A 20,364-nucleotide genomic window follows, 5' to 3' on the forward strand; every position below is an offset into this window, starting at 1 on the left:
CACTAGTCCCATTCATGTCCCCATGGGGTCCTGGGTGTCTGGATAATACTTGCTCCTGACAGACCTTTGCTCATGCTGTTCTCCTTGCCTGGAAGATTCCCTTGTCCTCACTCTCTCCCATCTCCAACAGAAGTACAGACTCGACTCCCAATCCCTGTCCATCTAGTTTGCTCAAATGGGAACAGGCCCAAGCAAACTGCCCCCCCCCCAACCCCTGAAGCTTCTCCCAGACCTTCCTACTAGAGAACACTTCAGGCTTCCTTGGCAACCCTGTGACTCTTGTCTATGTGCCGTACATTTCAGATCATGATTGGCCATCTACTGTAATATTTTGCTTTACAGATCTCCTATCAATTTAAGGCGTAGGAGCAAAGCCTTGGAGGGCATGGTTAGCATTAACTGATTTGATTAATTTTTGGCTATTTTCATGACATCCTCTATTCCATCCTCACCACCATCCTAGGAAGCAGGGACTTACTGCTTTTCATTTATAGATAGTATGTTGGGTGGCTCAGAGAAGTGAGGTGACTTGTTAAAGATACATAGCTAGTAAATGGAAGAGTGCAGATTTGAACCTGAGATTTTCAGATTCAAAAATCTCATGTTCTTCCCCCACCTCACCCACCTTGAACATCTCCCATAATGGGTCTCCTGGCCTTATGCAGAGAGATACTTGGCAAGTGCCAGTCTGAAGTCTGAATGTATGGACTTACTGACAATATTCAATTCTGAGCACAGGAGGCATAAACAGGAGGTTCAGGGTTGGTTTTTGCCTCAGGAACAACTGTGGCTCAGGACAAGATGCCCAGGCCATTCATTAGCAGAGATTCATAAATTTGCCAACAGCTTCTGGAAACCCCAAGGCTGAGCAGCTGCAGATATATTTGGCTTAGATAATCCAGAGGGGCAGAGTAGAGAGGCAAGAAAAATAGCAAGGCTTTGGTGGGTCCCAGGGCTGGGGGGATGCATAGGTTTTAATTATTCCTCCCATCTCATCTCATCATTTCCCCTCTGAATACAATGCATTCTCCCCTTTCCACGCGCTTGCTGGCATCTAAGATGTTCAAGGTCCCCTGGCATCTGGAGCTGAGAGCTAGAGATAGGGATGTATCTTTCCCACCACAGCCTGGCTTCCCACCTCTTTCTTTTTCATCCAGACAGCCTTGGGAGCCTGCAGTCCCTGCAGAAGCTTGGCTGTGATCCTTCTAAGCTTTCTTCAAATGGCAACTTGTGGGCTGTGGAAAGTTTGCTCAGCTGCCTCTGTTCCCAGCATTCTTGCCCAGGGCTGTCTGGCTGCAGATTGGACCAAGCCAGTCTGAGGGGAGAGGACTGGGGACACTAGCATGATGGCTGCATAGAAACCTGGGAGTTCTCCCCACCTCATCGGATAAATGATGGGGGACCTTCTTAAAATGACACAGTGATCATACATATTCATGGGGTACAATGCGATGTTTCAGCACAGGTAGACAATGTGCAATGATCAAAACAGGAGGATGAGCATATCCTTCACCTCAATTATTTATTATTACATTGTGCTGGGAACACTCAAAATCTTTTAGCTATCTTGAAAAACATTATAGATTATTGTTAATTATAGTCACCCTAGAGTGCTACAGAGGATTTCATTATTCTCTCTAGCTGGGTTTTTAATTTTATGACCCTTCCCCATCCTCTTGCCCTCTACCCTTCCCAGACTCTGGCAACCACCGAAAACTTCCATGAGATCAAAACTGATTTTAGCTTCACATGGGTGAGACTACGGGGTTTTGTCTTTCTGCGTCTGGCTTATTTCACATAGCATAACATCCTATAGGCAAGTAAACAGAATATTTCTCCTGCTTTTAGAATGTTAGGGTAGGAAAATGTTAAACATCATCTTGTTCCCCTTCCTGCAATTTTAAAATGAAGAAATTCAGTCCGGATCAAAATCATGGCCAAGTGATGGTAGAGCCAGAACCTAATCTCAATCAGGAATTTATTTTTCTACCATACTTTGTGGTTGCTCCTTTGAAATATTTCTACTCAAACTGTTCCAATCTCTGTGACATGGGGGTGGTCACATAATCTCCCTGGGCTCACATGACCTTTACATTTTCACATATCCCTTAAACTGAAGATAACAACTAGATCTACTTCATGAGTGACAGGATTAAATGAGTTAATACCTTGCATTGGACTTAGTGCAGAACCTGGCACTTAGCAACGTTTCTGGAGTGTTTCCAATCAGCGGTGCTGTTATTGCAACCATTAGGAGGATTCTACAACAGTGTCTATATAGATGAAGTCAAATGGCCATACCCCTCTCTGGGAAGCCTACTGCTAGACACTACCCATCTCCAGGCAAGCATCCATAGCTCTGAGACTCAGTTCTAAGAGCGCCTGCTCAAGATGTCCTCCTCTGGGGGCCCCTCCTCATCTCCAGCTTGCACACATGGCTACCCCTCATCTCTCTCTCCATAGCCTCCAGCACAGTGCCATTATGAATCCTGCCCTGCTACCTTTTATCTTTTGTTTGCTTGTTGGTCCAACTGCCACTAAACTGGGGAGGAGGGCAAAGGTTGTATCTTATCTATACCTGGATCCCTAGTACTTGAGAATGTCACAGAGAAGGTGATCAGCAAATATTCGTGTTAGTCAGTTTTCTGTTGCTGTGACAAAACGCTGGAGAAAATCAACTTAGAGGAGCACAGCCTGATTTGGGCTCACAGTTTCAGACATTTCAGTCCAGAGTTGCTTAGCCCCATTACTGTGGGCTATGTGAGGGACATCATGGTGGGGAGCAGCACATACACAGCACAGTTGCTACCTCGTGGTGGCTGGGAAGCAGAGAGAAGAGAGAGAGAGAAAGGGACTGGCAACAGGATATAAGTGTCTAAGAGCCTGCCTTCAAGGACCCACTGCCTTCAAATAGGTCCCACCTTCTACGGTCTCCATCACCTCCCAATAGTCAGTTATAAATCCATCAGTGTATCAATTCATTGAAACAGAGTCCTCCTGATCTAATCACTCCCCAATGGCCGAACATCTGAACACTGCTGCAGTGGGGACCAAGCCTTCAACGCATGAGCATTTGGCGGACATTCCAGATCCAAACCATGACAGAAAGCTGGGAGGAAGAAGGCAGAGAGGGGAGGAAGGAGGCAGAGAGGGGAGGAAATGGTGTTATGAGTAGATTTTTCAGTATTTAGCTTCATCCACTGCCACCCCTTTCAACCCTTCGTTTGTCTTTTTAAATAATAAAGCAATGAATGAATAGTGAGTGAAAGGTACACCATCCTCGTCATCATGCCTACTCTCACAGTTGGCAGAGTCCGCTCCAATGGGTCAGCCCACTAATGCTCTTTTGAGGCAAGGAGGAACAGCACTGAGGAAACAAGCTCAGGGGGGGTGTTTGAATATATCCAAGGGAACAAAACTGGCAAGCAGTAGAACTGGGACTAGAACCCCTATCTTCTAGGTCACAAGTCAGTGCCCTTAACCTCTCTTCCACGTCCCCTTCTCTCTCCCATGCACTGCTCCAATGCCCCAATCCTATGCCACTTTGCAAACACCAACCTCACAATGCTGGGACATCTCATACTACAGACATAAGCTCCATCTCATCAAAGCCCCCACCCTGAATTCCCTCCTCCTAGTCCAAGAATCAGAGTGGCCTTCTGCTCCCAACAACAGAATGCAATTATTAATTAGATAAAACTGAGTTTCACTATCCCTTGCAGGAACCCTCTGCACCCAGTTCTTGGGAACATATTTCTGGACTCAATCTGCTATCAAAACACAGAAATTAGTCTCCAATTTTGGACGTCAAACTCAGTTATCTCTTTTGTTAAGGAGGGAAATTAGGAACGATTCATTCTGGTTGGAAGCCAAGCTAACATCTTAGCACAGAGTGTCATTAAAACATTCCAGTCCCGTTGACTGTTGTGATCTCTTTAAAAAGCTTGAACCTGTTCTGCTGCTTAGAGTGGGTTTCCTGGGTTTGTCCCGCCCTGGGCGCCTTTCCAAATTTAACCTGGGTATCAGTTACAATTTAAGGAAGAAATGGTTTGAAACATGTTTTTTTTTTTTTTTTCTTCCACCGTTTTGTGGATTTAGGATTTCCTAATGAAGAGGTTTGGAAAAAAAACAGAGTCCACTCTAGGGGGTATCCACAGCTCTTAGCACCAGCTCCAGCCCATTCTGAGCAAGTCGCCCATTAAGGACAAGAAGAAAAAGAAGGGAAAAAGTTTTCACAGTTTATAATTATAGCACCACTTTCATCACAGATCTCATTTTAATTCTGATGGAAACCCAGCCTTGCCTTCTCCCTGTACTCTCTCACGTATAGTTATTAAGTCTGGGTTGGAGTTCAACCTATTCTTCCTGGTTTCAGCATATTAATATGGTTTATTGGTATTTCATTGCCACCTCCCCCATGGGTGTTCTGAATCTCAGCTCAATTTATATTTTTCCTCTCTTCCTGGGCTCTGGGTAAAGCTTGTTTCATTTTGGTGTTGAGGGAAGGAATGTAAGTTTGATTGGAGTTTCTTATCTTTGGGGGTCAGAGCAGAGACCTTGGGGAGGGAAGTCAATCATCAAAAAGGGTCAGCCTCATTTCCCTGGCAGTGCCACTCTCCGGGACGCATATTTTCAGGCCACCTGGGTGCACCTGCCAGTCCTTCCTCCCGTCATCCTTTCATAGGCACAATTTTTTATATGTCGACGGAGTCAGAACTTCAATTAGCCATCACAATAGGTCAGAACATGAATACGCTGTGGCACTTGACTTTGAGGAGATTTAAGCCTATACAACATATCGCTTCTTTTTTTTTTTTTCATCTGGCAAATGCTTTTAGGGGAGCACCTGCTCTGTTTTCAGACACGGTCCTAGGTGCTAAATCCAACCTAAAAATAAACGAATATGATCTCTAGGTTTATGAAGCTTCCAACCTAGAGGGAGAGATCAACATTAATGAGGTCAGTATGCAGCCATAAATAGAAATAAGTAAGATGGGGAAATATCAGGGTTCAAGAGGGAATAATTAGTAAAGGATCAACAGAAACTAGGATTTAATAAAGTGAGGTCAATCACCAATGATTCCATGGGACAAAGTGGGGAGATGAAGAAAGTTTTTAGGAAGAGAGAGAAATATGTGCAAAGGCACTGAGGCAGAAGGCAGCAGAGACTATTTAAGGAACCAGTATGAACAGTAGTGAGAGCTGAGACCAGAGAGATGGGCAAGGATCTGACCTCCAAGGACCATGTCAAGAAGTATAGTCTTTGTAACAAACTTCAAAGGAAGACATTGAACAGTTTTATGGAAAAGTGTCACTTATTGAGATTTTTGTTTCATTTTGAACCATCATTCTATTTTCAGGATTGAAAAAAGACAGAGGGAGGTTAGACTCAATGTAGGAGGCCAGCTCTTTGGCTAAGGCAGTTGTTTCAATGACACATACATGACAGTAAGTTAGTGGAGAGAGACTGTGAGGTCATTTGAAAGGTAAAAATAGAGTTGACTGTAATAATCATGGAAAAGGAGATCACTTATCTCTGGGAGATGCACTGAGGATGGTTTTATGGAAAAAAAATAGAAAATTAAGTCAAGGCTTAGAGAGGGGTGGGATTACAATAAATGGTAATGAAGAGGGGGTGATTCTGGTGGAGAATAATGTATTAGCAAAGTGACAGAAAGCAGCAGATAGGAGGCAGCCAGTCCACCTACCTAAACAGATCAACTGCATGCAAATGAGATGAGGGAGAAAAGGCAGAGGCCGTATTTTAAGCACCTCGACCAATTAACATGTTCCATGATGTTCAAGGATCTGCAGTCAACACCAAACATTGTGAAACAAAGCCTGGGATGATTCCAGAGAGCAGGATGTCCAAGGAGCTACTCTTTAAAAATAAATTGGTTGGCAGTTTGTGGCTCAGCAGCCACTTTCAGTGTGGTATAATTTTTCCCTTCTAAGAATTGAAAATACTCCTCCCATGTATTCAAATCACTGCAAACTAGCTCTACACCTTCTGATGAGCCTCACTCCTCATTAAAGGCACAAAGCCACACATTAGCTTACTCTCCTGGGTTGAAAGACATGAAGTATGGTTGGAAGCAAATAAATGTAGACAAGATTCATTGTAAACAAATTTGTGTGCACAAACAGGTGAATGTGTGGCATATTAATGAACTAGCCATCCTAATGTGCAGCCACTCATACTGGATGAGTTCCTAGGCTCAGAAAGAGTCCTCAGACAGACTCCAAATAACTCAGTTACAGGGAACAGAGAAGACTTGAACGCCATCTCACTTCGGCCAAAAAGAGGAGGATGACAGTTTAAACTGACCTGAATAAAAACGCATTTTGCAGGCTGGGGTGCGGCTCAGAGATAGAGCACTCGCCTAGTATGCCTGAAGTACTGGGTTCGATCCTCAGCACCACATAAAAACAAAATAAAGATACTGTGTCCACCTATAACTAAAAAAAACAAATTTAAAAAAGAATTAAAAATAAAAACACATTTTGCAACATGCAATTTTATGCAATAATCATATCAATATAAAATCATAGTTTTAGGTATATATGTTTGTATTTAGCCACAAAAAAAAATTCAAGGGACATTCCTGTCCTTTCCCCATTTCTAAGTCTTACCCTATTTTCTGAAGCTAGGAAAGAAATGGGTGATGATCAGGAACGAGGCAGTAAAAGAATAAACAAACATATTCTGAAAGTCCTAAAAATTTAAGTGGTTTTAAAATTTCGATTCCGATATAATGGCTCCAAAACAAAATATCATGTACTCCATCCAAAAGCACTCCTTCTATTCTATGGCTTCACACAGGGTGGTCATCTATCCTCTGGAGGTTCTCCATGACGGGGAACTCATTACCTTGCAATGACCCCCTTCCAGTATTAAGAAAATATTATCACAACTGCTAACATTTATGTGATTTATTGAGCCATTACTAGGTCTTAGGTACTGAGCTAAAAGCTTTATGAGCATTATTTCACTTATTCTGCACAATAAGTCTATGAGATAAGTATTGCTATTATCGCCAATTTATAGATAATGAAACCAAAGCTTAGAACATTTAAGTAACTAACACAAAGTCAATAGTAGAAGAAGACATTTCCAGACCAAGACTCTATCAACTGCCATCCCTCACTATCCTTATCCCCCAGATAGCTGTAGTTTTGCTTTCTGAGGCTTCCTATAGTGAGCCTCTTCCTTTTTCAAGACAAATAATAATTATCATTTTCTCTTCTCTGGAAGCTTAGAGCATGGCAAAACACTGGGTTAGGATTTCATAGACTAAGCATTTACAGCCTCACCTCTGTGTGTTAACCCAGTCAAAACACTTAACATCTCCAAGTCCCATGTTTTTAAAATTTATTTTTAACTGACACACAAAATTACAAATTGATGTTATACCACATGATATTTTCATATATTTATTGTGTAATGTTCACACAAGGGTAAACATATCTGTCTTCTCATTTACCATTTTTGTGGTAAAAATGTTTTAAATCCCTTCTTTTAGCTTTTTTGAAACATACGGTATACTATCATTGTCTATAGTCACCCATTTGCACCTTAGAATATCAGAGTTCATTTCTCTTATTTATCGATAACTCAGTATCCATTGGCCAATCTTTTCACATCCTTCCTTTTCCCCATTTTCCTCAGACTCTGGAAACCAGTATTCTACTCTTAACTTTATTCATTCATTTATTTGTTCATTTATTTATTTGGGGTGTTGGGGTTTAGATCCAGAGCCTCACTCATGCCAGGAAATTTCCCTATTACTGAGTCACATCCCCAGCCCTTAACTTATTTTTTAAAGTATTTATAATTAATTTTTTTAAAAAGTTGATATTGGACATTGAACCCAGGAGCACTTTACTACTGAGCTTCATCCCCAGTCCTTTTATTTCATGTTTATTAAGAAACAGTATCTCTCTAAGTTGCTGAGGCTGGTCTCAAACTTGTGATTCTTTTGTCTCAGCCACCCAACTCATTGGGATTAGAAGAATGTGCCACCATATCTGGCTACCCTTGACTTCTCAAGATCAATTTGTTGTTGTTTATTTTATTTATTTATGTATTTATTTATTTGTTTGTTTATTTTTGGTATCAGAGACTGAACTCAGACACTCAACCACTAAGCCTCATCTCTAGTCCTTATATTTATTTATTTTAAGTTTTGAGGCAGGGTCTTGCTAAGTTGTTAAGGCTGGCTTTGACCTTGTGATCTTCCTGCCTCAACTTCCCCAACCTCTGGGATTATAGGTGTGCACCATCACACCTGGCTAAAATCAACTTATTAAGATTCAACATATGAGTGAAATCATTTGTCTTTATATCCCTGGCTTACCTTATTTAACATAATGACCTGCTGTTCTATCCATGTAACAACAGCAGCTCACAGGCCTTCATCCATTTTTTTTGGCTGAATAGTATTCCATTGTGTATCTATTCCACATTTTCTTTTTCCCCTCATAAGTTGATGGACACTTAGGTAGTTTCCATTTTTTGACCATTGAAAATAGTGCTGCAATAAACATGAGAGTACAGATGTCTCTTTGACCTTCTAACTTAATTTCCTTTGTGTATATAGTTGTTAGTGGGATTTTTGAGTCATGTAGGAGTTCCATTTTTAATTTTTTTGATAAACCTCCACACTTTTCCCCATAATGACTCTATGAATTCATGTTCTCACACACAGTGTGTAGAGGTAATCTCTTCTCCACATGTTTCAGCAAAGCAGCACTTTCATCTTGACTTACATTGGGATCTTCAGAGAATATAATAACTAACATCTTAGCTAAGATAGGCTTTTCATAATAACTAATACAACCTGCCTGGCAATTTTGATGAGGCCCAGAATTAATATGTCATAAAACCTTAAGGATAGGCAATTCACATTGTATAAAGTCTATGAGCAATCATTGGATTTACGCTACCAGGGAGCTCTAATAATAGGGTGTTGATAAAGTAAAAGATCAAGAATACCAGAAACCCTTACCAAAGAGCCTTATAAGGATTCCAAAGGATTGTAAAGAGTGATCACATGTTCTACGGAATTAAGGTAAGACATAAATATAGACATCTCTCTCAAAAGTTCTGTTAGGGACCACCTAGAATTCTTGTGAAGAATATTAATACTTGGGCTCCACCCTCAGAATTTGATTAACTAGTTCTGGGGATTATCAGCCAGATGAAGACAAATTTATAGATCAGAACCAGAGAAACAATGCTAATTTCAGTAAGTTTATTGGAGATGCATTTCCTATCTTCAATGTGTACTTAGCAGGGCAAACAGCCACTGGTGGCCATGAAGAAGCCCAGAGAAAAGGGGTGAGATTTGCCAAGAGCTGGAAGGGGACTGTGTCAGTATGTACTGCTCTTGCCAGCTGGGCTCTGGACAAGTGCTATGTCATATTGACCTTTTCCCTATAATGGGCAGTAAGCATCAAGTATAATCATGCAGTAACACAAGGTCAGAATTCATTTTCCTCCCTAAGATGGGACACATTACTCAGCCCATCTAGTGCTTCAGCACCACGGACAGCGCAATTCGTGGGATTGGCTAAGAGCACATCAGCAGGCTTGGAGCTTCTGGGGGAGAGTGAGAAAGAATGGGAGCTGCCATGGTGATAGCCCTTGAGAGATCTGGACCCAACTGGAGATCCTCCCACGTGACACAAACTGCTTTCATGCTGACAGGCCTCATTATAGTATTTTTTTTTTTTTAACTTGGTAGTGGTCTTAGGCGTTGTATGATTTGGAGTGCATTAATATACCACCTTAGCTTTCTCTCTTATCCCCCTATGTACCACCCTTGTGTCTCCAGGAATCAGAGCTAGAAACCTCACTAGTCCATTGCACAAAAGATTGTTCTTTTCTTTATCCTTCTCTACCCTCAGAGAAGAATAAATTCTATTCCTTTTTAAGTCCCAGTTCCCGTATATGTCAAATGGGAAAAATTTGGAGCACTATTAAGGGAGTGAGATGAACAATACATATAGTTTCTACCATAGGAATCACTGGGGTCATGTAGGAAAGTGGAGTTGCCTGGAACTATAGGACAGACGTTCACCTTACTGCCAGTAATGGCTACTTTCAGGTTTCCTGCTGGGGTCCAGAAGACTGAGGATTTCATGTGTCCTTGTATAGGACTGGCACTGCCATCTGGAGGGGGGCACATTCCTGTTCCATTCACCTGAGAACAGCTAAAGGCATCTATTTAGGCTGTTTAGACTGCTGCAACTTCTTGCCATACCATGCCTCTGCTTCTAAAGTCTCTTTCTCTATGAACTGTTTTAAGAATACAAGTAATGCCACTTGTCATATATTGAGCAATCACAAAGGTTTACATACTCGGCTAGACACTTAGTATGCATTATGTCAATCATTAGTCTCAAAATAATCCCCATCTGATAGATGAGAAAAGTGAGATTCTTGGAAATCACTTGGCTCTCCTATGTTTCACTGTAAATAAACAATGGGGCTGAGATGCAAACCCACCCAGTCTCACTTCAGAGGATACACTGCTAACCAAGACATTACATCATGTAAGGGCTGGGATGGGCAAGGCCTTCCAATGCTGCCCGCCATGCTTACACTCTGGAACTTGTAGGCTCCATGCTTATTTCTAATTCTCTTTTGTACCAACTGTATTTTCTTATTTTCTATATTCTTGATACTTTGGTATCTGAGCTTTCCAGACTGGTGAGAGACAGCCCTCCTGAGGTTAACCACATCTTACAGATAACAAAAGACGTGCTCAGGAGTATGCCTTTCTTATCAGATTAACCAATACGGAGCCCTGACTCCATGCATCTTCCTTTTCTGCCTCATACACCCTGGAGATAATATTTCTCTTTCCTAATCACTATTGGGTTCTGGTATAGGATAACTGGAGACAGTTCTTAAACCTCATAGCCTACCAAATTTCAAACTAGCTAACCCTAAACCTATCTACCCTGTTGACCCTATCTTCTCACAATAATTACAATACACTCTCTTGCCCATTCTTCTCTCTTGCTCCCTTGACCCCCTGATATACCCTGGTATCTGGCTGAGGCCGTGCATCATGTACTGTACATCTGTACCTAGAATCTGTGATCAGATAAACTTAGTGTTTCACAAGTTATTTCTGTATCTGTGTCTTTCCTTATTGGATTGAAACAAATCCCAGATACATTTAAAAACCTCTTTGCTTCCTATACATTTTCTACCTGCGTTTTCTTCCAGGGTCCCCTTTTGTTAGAAATCTAGTAGAAGAATCCCATAATACTGTTAATAATTCTGCTTTAATTCAGGCCACATCACATTCAGGTCACATATGTTTACTGAATGTCCATCATGGACCAGGCACTGTGATTGTCATTGGAGATAACATTCCTGCCAAATGACTCAGCTGCTACTCTCATGGAGATCCCAGTCTAGAAGCAGATACAGACAAGCCCACGGCAGTTACATAGTAGCCCATTGGGGACAGAGGTCAGAATAGGACATCATCAGGACACTGAGAAGGGGCATTATTTAAATCACCCCATTTTGGTCCTTCCATGCCATCAAGATCATATGCAGATTTCTTAGGTGCCCCTTTGATTTTGCTATTTCCCAGCTGCATCTTATAAAGATGGGAAAGAAGTGGGAGTTGTAGTGCTCACAAAACCCTTATAAGTATTTTTAATATTATTTACATCTTTTAGATGCAGAGACAGAGGCTAAGAGAAGGTAAATCATGTAGCTGTAGCTACAGAAGTGGCAGACAATAGGAAAAAATATTGGAATTCACACTTGTATCATTCATAGCCTATACTTTTAAACATTTAACTATTTGACCATAACCTTGAGATAGGTAATCATCTAAGGGCCTCCACTTCTAACTGTATGCAAATAAATAGCTAAAATTTGAATATCCCTAAGGCATAATATTAAACAGTTATTGAGTAGTGATTTATGAGGGATATCAGGTCGGGGACAGGCCTACCATTATTGCTAAAATTTTCCTACTATTCCTTCAGACTTAGTTTTTGTCATTCCTGCTTACCCAGCCCCATTTCCCAGCCAGGCTCAGGTTCTGGCAATTCTTCCAGCCCCAAGTTCTGCGAATCTACTTGCCTACTTGCTCCTATAAATTTTGTTTCTTGTGCCTCCTCTGTCATCCCCCTGCTGTCTCTCATACACATTTACCTCTCATTGGGACACATATGATTTCAGAGGGACCAACCAGAAGATTTGTACATTTGGGCATGGTGATGCATGCCTGTAATCCCAGGCATGAGGCTGAGGCAGAAGGATCACAAATTCAAAGCCAGCCTCAGCAACTTAGCAAGGCCTTAAACAACTTAGCAAGACCCTGTCTCAAATAAAATATAAAACAGGGCTAGGGATTGTGGTCCAGTGGTTAAGTGTCCCTGGGTTCAATGCCTGATACAAAAAAAAAAAAAAAAAAAAAGACGTATATATAAGTCTGAAAATCAACTGAGTATAGACAAAATGAGAGATATAGAGCTTATCTATAGTCCAAGTGAGAAACAAGCAGAATCTCATTCACTATGGTGAAATGGGAACAGTCAGAGACTGCATTAATAGAAGTATGGGTATTTCTGAGAAAGGAGTAAAAGTTCCATTTTGCTCTGATCAGCTCAAATTAAAGGAAAGGAGTTAAGTTTGAATATCATAATTTAAAACATGGAAAAAATTGAGTTGCTTTGAGATAAGGCTGACAAATGGAAGTAAAGGATCTCAAAAACATTCCTGGTACATCCAATGAAAAAGGTTTAAAAATTTAACAAGCTAATAGAAGTCAGAGTGTTGGTTGCCTCTGGAGAGCATTAATGGGCAGGGAGCATGTGGGCAGCTTCTGAGGTGCTAAAAGTCTTCTTTTGGTTTGAGCTGGGCCTTTATGTTAAAGGTTCTTATTACAAAAATAGGAGAGGGGAAACCTTCAGAGGTGATGGCTATGATCATGGCATTATTTATGGTGATGGTTTCACAGGTATACATTTATCTTCCAACTAATCAAGAAGTACACTTTCAAAAAGTGTGAAAGATTTAAAAAAATAAAAATTCATTAGCATGCACAGCTCTGATGCCCTTCATGAGATTATTTCTACTAAACTTCAATACATTTCAAGATAGTCATGCCAAGTGAGGACAGAGGTTCAGGGAAACAGGCGCCAACCTCCCAAGCTGAAGGATGTAAACTGAAACGACTTTTCTGGAGGGCACTTTAGCAATAGATATCAAACACCTTAATCAGTTTCTTGGACCATGCTTTGCTAATGACTGCAGTGACTACAGTGTCTCATTAATTCAATTTAATTGGGCGAAGAATAAATGGTAGAATGTAAGATACTTGTAACGTACATTAACAGGGAATGAGATATGAATATTCTCCTGAACATTCAGGAAGTTCCAGTAAAACTCAAACCATCTTCCCTGTCATATGCATTTAATTAGCAAATACCCTTTGGGGGGTGTTTTAAAATTGGAATAGGATCCACAAAAATAATAAGAAGCAGTAGGTTCTCTGAAGTAGCTCCATTCTCCCGCATTCACATTTGAATTCTTCCTATAGTTAACAAACCTTATCGCTGCACGTAGAATGAAAGCCATCTTTCATTTAATTCTGATAACCCAGGACATTAAATGATAAGGGACTCTTCCAAAGCCTTTGGACGCTTCATTTTTCCTGTACTGCCTACCATTCTGAGGTTGGGCCATGCGTCGAAACATCTGACCAGCTAGAGATGCAAGGTGCCAGGTAACAGTGGGGCACTGTGAAGCGGGGCTCTTACCGTCTGCAATGAAGTGCTCAGGTACATGCAGAGTCACCTTCACAGTGAGTGGACAGGACATCTGGCTGCCACACACCATAGCCAGGATGCAGGAGCTCACCGCAATCAGTGTCAGGGCTGTCTTGTTCATTGGACTCTTCAGTAAACCTGGTGACACAAACACACATAATTCCATGAGGTGAGGAAATGGGGACAACATGGCATTTGGGAATCCTATTATTTACAGAATGGGAATCTGAAAAAAGGAGGAGGGGAAAAACTCTCATCTTTTTCAACCTTTGCATATCCTTATTTGGTCTTGGTTTAATTCCCTTGACAAATGAGTTTATGATTTCTTTGGGGGAACAACACAAGAAACAAGCTCTCTGAAAATTGTTGCTAGTCTCACTCATCCCTCTCCAATTTGGTTGGCCATTCTTTTGTTTTTTGTTTTTTTGTGGTGTCAGGGATAGAACCCAGGGCCTCAGGCATGCTAGACACATGCTTTACCTCTAAGCTACATTCCCAGCCCTTTTAAAAAATATTTTATTTAGAGACAGGGTCTTGCTGAATTGCTCAGGGCCTCCCTAAGCTACTGAGTCTGGCTTTGAACTTATGAACCTCCTGCATTAGCCTCAGCCTCAGCCTCTCGAGCAGCTAGGATTACAGACATGTACCACCAAGCCTGGCAGCCATTTCTTTTTAAGATTGATTTATTGAAATATAACAGTAATAAACCCATTAGACATTAATATAAAGAACATATATTTTCTAAATCAAAACTGAAAAGCACGGCATCATCTTACATTTTTTATAGCTCCTTTCAATATCTTTCTTAATATAAGGAAGCTAGATTTTCACCCCCTTCCCTGTAGCCATTCTTGATAATCATGAGTTGATACCAAACTCTCCACTCTCTCTAGAAACAAGTGGGATGGCATTGTGTTGCTGAATTTAGCAGGGGCAATGGGATGAGTGTGTGCCTTGGTGTTGGATAATCCTAGGTTTACAGTTAGGCTTTAGTCCTCTCAGGCTGTGTGATCTGCTTCACTTTCCAAACCTCAGGTAGAAGAGGCCCCTCACAGGACTCCAGAGATGACCACCTGACATAATGTGCTTGATGTCTGTCCTCTGGAAGGGTCTCACAGATAGCCATTCAATAGCATTTACTGAGCACCTACTTTGTGAGATGCATATAGGGCAAAATAAGAATAGCCCCTGTTCTTCAGGAATTTATAGGTTAGAGCAAAAGCAAGCATATGCACAGTTAATTGGCTTCCAAGAAAAATTGTGTAAGACCTAGACAAGAGGGTTGAGTGTGGGGAGGCAAATTTTACATGGGAAAATTAAAGACAATTTAATGGATGCAGTGGAATGAGTCGATTGTCTTGGCATGGCTAGGAGTGCGTTGGGCCAGCAAAAAGATCTGAGTCCCAGTTTGTTTCTCAAGCTTTGGGCTTTGCTCTTGACATATGTTTTCAAGGGTTTGATTACCAGCTTTAGAACAATACCTCCAAAATTTCTGTTACCTGCTGAGCTTTTCTTTTGAGTAAACTTCTCTCCCTGAACCTCCTGACTCTCTGTGGACATCACACAAACATGTCAAATTTAATCCACTCAACACAGGGCTCATTATCTTCTCATTAAAGCCCCCTCCTCTTCCTGAGCTCCTTAATGTACTGACAGCATCTCAGAAGGTCATGCACGTAGATGTCATCATTTAGACTTCTGTTTTCCTCCTTTATAGAAATGAAAGTCACCCAGCCCTATTTATTCCATGTCGTTGGCATTTTCACATCCTGTCCCCTTCTCTCCTAGTGTCTGTGTGCTTTCAGGATGAGGGAGGTGTGGGCATATCTGTCCACTGCACTCCTGCTGAAACCCCTTGAGCTGTTTTACAGTGTCTGGTCACAGGAAATGATCTGTGCTCATTAGCCTGGCATCTGCAGCCTTTCATGATGACTCCTATGTTCATACCTCCTCTGCAGTCTCCTGCCTGGTCGAGGTGTTGGCAGGGCTGGATTGGTGCAATGCCCTCACAGTCAGCCTCTCCATCAGGTTAATACTGGTGTAGGTCTTGTTTCTTTGGATAGAGCTCTGCTCATTTCCTTGTCTCCCTCCCCAACACTATTTGAGGTTCATCATAAATGTAAATCCTTCATTGATTGTGTTTCCCTGAATATCTTATTCCAAACTCTAGAATCTAGTGTATAGATCATGAGAAAAAGCACCATGTCCTTTGCTTGTCATTTTGTCCCAGTGCCTCACCCAGTGTCTGGCACATGGTAGAATCTCACTACATGCATGATCACTTCCAGGAATGTTAGTGACGGCATGACGCAGACCAAAAGAAATGCCAAACTAACATGGCCACGCTAATGGGTTCCAGTGGAAGAAGAGCCTCATAACAGCGCACACGAAGATTGCTTTATGGATGTTATTTTTCTGAATAAACAGTGAGCAGCTTGAGGAAAGAGATTGCATCTTCTCTGTCTTTGGTCTCTCATGCACAGCTTGCTGCCTGGAACCAAGAAGTTGGTTAGTTGAAGAATAGGATCCTTGTCTTTATTCCCAGTCCTAAGATAACGTACAGTATTGTAGGGACTATTCACACATTTGCAGTTGTTACAGTTGTACAATAATGCTAACTGGAAGAATCAGTTAAATAATAAGATGGTTCTAGTGTCAGAAGATGGGAAATCCCTAAAACCTAAAATGACCACAGGGGAAAAAAAAGCAACAAGTTTTATCTTTTATTTGAGCACCATAAGAGGCTGTTTCAAACCCAAATAATAAAAACAGTTTAGTAATATAAACAAGCTAAAATCAATATTTTCTACTAGAAAGAAGGCAGACTAGCTTCAGTTGGTGTCATGCATAGATCTCATCTTAAAATGTCAACATATTATTACTCCAAGCCTGATTACATAACAAATCTCTCCCAAACAACTGATACCAGTTTCTACTTGAGATTCTGTGGACCCTACTCTGGGGGAAGGAATATCTGAGGATAAGTCCTGCAAGGACAGATTCTTGGTTCTAATTCTTGGTGTGATAGGGAGTAGGAGGTTCTTGGCACTGGGGAATGAATGCCCTGGCCAACCAGGCATGGAAAAGCACCTGTGCACCCCCCAAGAAAGCATTTCTCATCCTTGGACCCTATAGCCACAGAATCATATATGGCCAAGACATTCCTTTTACTAATTAACCAACTATTAGAAATACCACCTAGGCTCCATGGAACTGACTCCTGGGAGGATGGCTGAGGAGTAGGAGTGGGATTGCTCCTACTCCCTTGCTGGGCCCTGGCTGAACCAAAGGTATCACCTAGGTCACTTAAATCATTCCAGTAACCCATGGTCTTTAGGAGTCAACGTGGGAGGTGAAGTCTCCTTAGCTTATCTAGATGTGGTTTTTCACTGAGAAAATAGGAATAAAATGACTTATCCCTTGAAAGTGTTGGAAGAACTGAATGAGACAGTAAGCTTCAAAGGCTCAGCATGGTTTCTGTCCTATGGTAGGCCCTGGGTGAGCAATATTTCCCTAACCATATATAGTTATTTTTCTCATCACTGAGGGCAAAATCCAGGTCAAAATATATAATAATTATCATATTATTAACATGATAATTGCCAATTATCATATTAGGAACTGAATTATTCTTTACAAGAACAGAAAACAAAAGGAGAAGATAGTGAAGGAGGGAAACATGAAGAGGGAGAAAGTGAGAAGGAGAATAAGAACGGACAGCATCCTGGGGCAGTCGCTTACTCAGAGAAGGTCTGAATCACCACAGTTTTCTCTGAAGTCCAGGAGGAAGAAAGCACACTGGCCAAGCTTGCTCTAAGGCCAGCTGCCCATGGAGCAGTCACTGGGGTTTGGGGAGTTGCCATGGCAACCGGAAACTTCACAGTGGGACTCAAACAAAGGTGACTTCTTAAGAGTTGCTGGTCCATGGAACTGAACATAAGCACTTGGCTCCAGTGAGTTAGAGGGTAGCAAGCTAGAAAATATATATATATCCCATAATGTCTACCCCGTCCCCATGCCAACGCTGCAAAGCACTCACATTGCAAGAAGTAGGAAAGGGAACCTCCATTTGGGGATTGCTCACTATGATCCATCCATCACTTCCCATCAATCTTTTAGAAATATTTTTTAGTTGTAAGTGGACCTATATTTATTTATATGCAGTGCTAAGAATCAAACCCAGTGCCTCTCACATGCCAGGCAAGTGCTCTACACCACTGAGCCTCAACCCCAGCCCCCAGCCCATTAATTTTTATTGAATATCATCTCTTCCTGGGCACTACTCTAGGCATGAGGGAAATGATAATGAACACAACAGCCAATGTTTTTGAAGCTTACATGGGGGTGGGCACCAACTCATTTCATTCTCAGGGCAAATTGTTGCCACTATCTCCATTTTACACAGAAGTACAGGGCAATGAAATGACTTAGCTAAGGTCACTCAATTTGTATGAGTCAGAGACTGAATTAGAACCAGTCCTGTTCTATCCTTTCCCTGTGTCACATCACTGCCCCCTTTATCACAGGACAAGGGTTCCAGGATGAAACCTGTGTAACACTCGTCAATTGATCCAACCCTTGTAAGTCAAAATGTCTCCATGAGAAAACGGAAAAAGAGATCTTCATTCAGAACTTATGTGAGGCTGGAAAAGATCACAGATGTAATTAGTTAAAAAAAAAAAACAGTAAATAAAAGTTCCAGTCACAACATGGGTCTCCTCAGATGGCCATGGTCATAGTTCCCTTTGGTTCACATCCCCGTTCACAGTCACCTCCGTGTCACTACAGGGGATATTGATTGTTGAGGCTGGAGAAAGCTAATAATCTAATTTTCCTTTCATTTCCCCTCTCATACCCTTCAACTCCTATCAAGGTAGGAGAGGATGGCATAAAATGCATGGCTTGAGAAATTCGACTGGAAATAACTTGGCATTGTTGGTCCACACACTGCCTATAATTTGGGGTTTGATTGATTCTTGGTTTGGAGATGCCAGGTTGAGAGAAGAAAATCAAATTTAAGTTAAATTTGAAATTGAATCAATCACTTCTTACAATGAAGAAAATAGATCTAACCCCATCAGACCATTGTGCGTGGAAAACTTAAAGCTGCTACACTCCCATTGATTCCTTCCTCCTGATATCCCCAAGGGCTGAAAGACTAGGTCCGATGTTGAGAAGCAATTATTTTATTTAAATGGCATACGGCACTGTGGTGAAGGGTGTGGATTCTAGGCACTCAGGATGGTGGAGGACACAGGAGGTAGAAAGATCACTTAGAAGAGTCTCAACTTTGCTTCTAGACATGGGAATTTCAATGCAAACCTGTCCCTTTAATAGCTGTCTAACTTTCGGCAACCTACAGTTTTTAAATCTCTGAACCTCAGTTTTTAAATCTACGATGTGGCAATGATAATGTCTAACGAGTAAAGAAGCTGTTTGAATTACACGGGACATACTAATTACAGCATAAAGCGCTGAGCCCGACATAGACCTTGGGCCCTGTAAGCTCTCGGTATCTGCCCTTTTCTCTTGCTTTCTCAAAACCTCACTGCCTATCACTTGGCATCTACCTGGACATCGCAGAACCTTTTACTCATGCTGGGATTCTGGCTTTTACACTTGGCTGCTGACCCCTGTGGACAAGTCACCTTATGCCTCCAAATCTCAATGTCCTTATCTGGAGTTAATTCATTCAAACATAGTTATTTAATATGCATCCACTATATGCCAGACCTTATATTGAGTGCCCTCCTATTATTTCCCATGCCTATAGCATGCTTGAATATAGTAGATGCTCAGTGGACATCTTTTCAATGAATGAGTAAAAGCCCAAATGTTTCCCTTTCTACCAAGAGATGTCAGTAGTGGAATATGGTTGTTTTTCTACTAGCCAAATGTATTCACTCACTTTTTTTCTGGTAAGCATTGGTACCTGTCTAGTCAAAAATAATTTTAAAAAGCCTCTACTGAAGCTCCAATCTGCTTGCACATCAGGGTGACCATGGCAGATCTCTGGAGTGCCTCATTAACCTCGCTGAGTGCCTCATGGGATTCCTGCAGCACCTGAGCTCCAGAAACTCTGTGCCTCTCTGCTGTATTTCTGGAATCTAAAATTGGGACACCTTGTCTGACAAGTGCAGGTGTCATGCTAGAGGCAGGAAGAAAGAATATTTGAAACTGGAGTTTTCTTATAAACTCTAGAGTGTGGTCCTTATATCCTCAGCCTGTTTCTGATGTCTGCATTCTCCACAAACTTCAGGGGGATGTCTCCATATGGGGCACCTTTCCTTCTTCCTCCCCTCTTAGATCCATGGCTCCCCCAAACCCTTATCTCTGAATTGAACTAGCTGTTTTTGCTCTTTTTCCTTGGCACTCACCCATCCATGGTATCCTTTAAATGATACATAATTCCCTACATCTCTCATCCGTCATAGATTTGTTCTCTAAGATCTGGTTATGTGTGCATCCAGCCCTTGTTTGAGTACTTCCAGAGACAGCAAACTTAACCCTTAACAAGCAGCAATCCAAGTCTCAGTTTAATGTCTAAATAATTCTTGA

At 41.5% G+C, this 20,364-nt stretch overlaps 1 protein-coding gene across 3 annotated transcripts in view; it reads right to left on the reverse strand.

The window, feature by feature from the left end:
• The window catches only part of Astn2 (astrotactin 2), an 839,030-nt gene that overhangs the window by 490,991 nt on the left and 327,675 nt on the right, over positions 1 to 20,364 (reverse strand). For all 3 annotated transcript variants that reach the window (XM_071600871.1, XM_071600870.1, XM_071600869.1), the window contains one exon: positions 13,798 to 13,944. In XM_071600871.1, coding sequence (XP_071456972.1) covers positions 13,798 to 13,944 — 147 coding nt within the window. The remainder of the gene's footprint in view (positions 1 to 13,797; positions 13,945 to 20,364) is intronic.

This window comes from Marmota flaviventris, chromosome 13 (genome assembly GCF_047511675.1).
Source record: "Marmota flaviventris isolate mMarFla1 chromosome 13, mMarFla1.hap1, whole genome shotgun sequence".
NCBI lineage: Eukaryota > Metazoa > Chordata > Mammalia > Rodentia > Sciuridae > Marmota > Marmota flaviventris.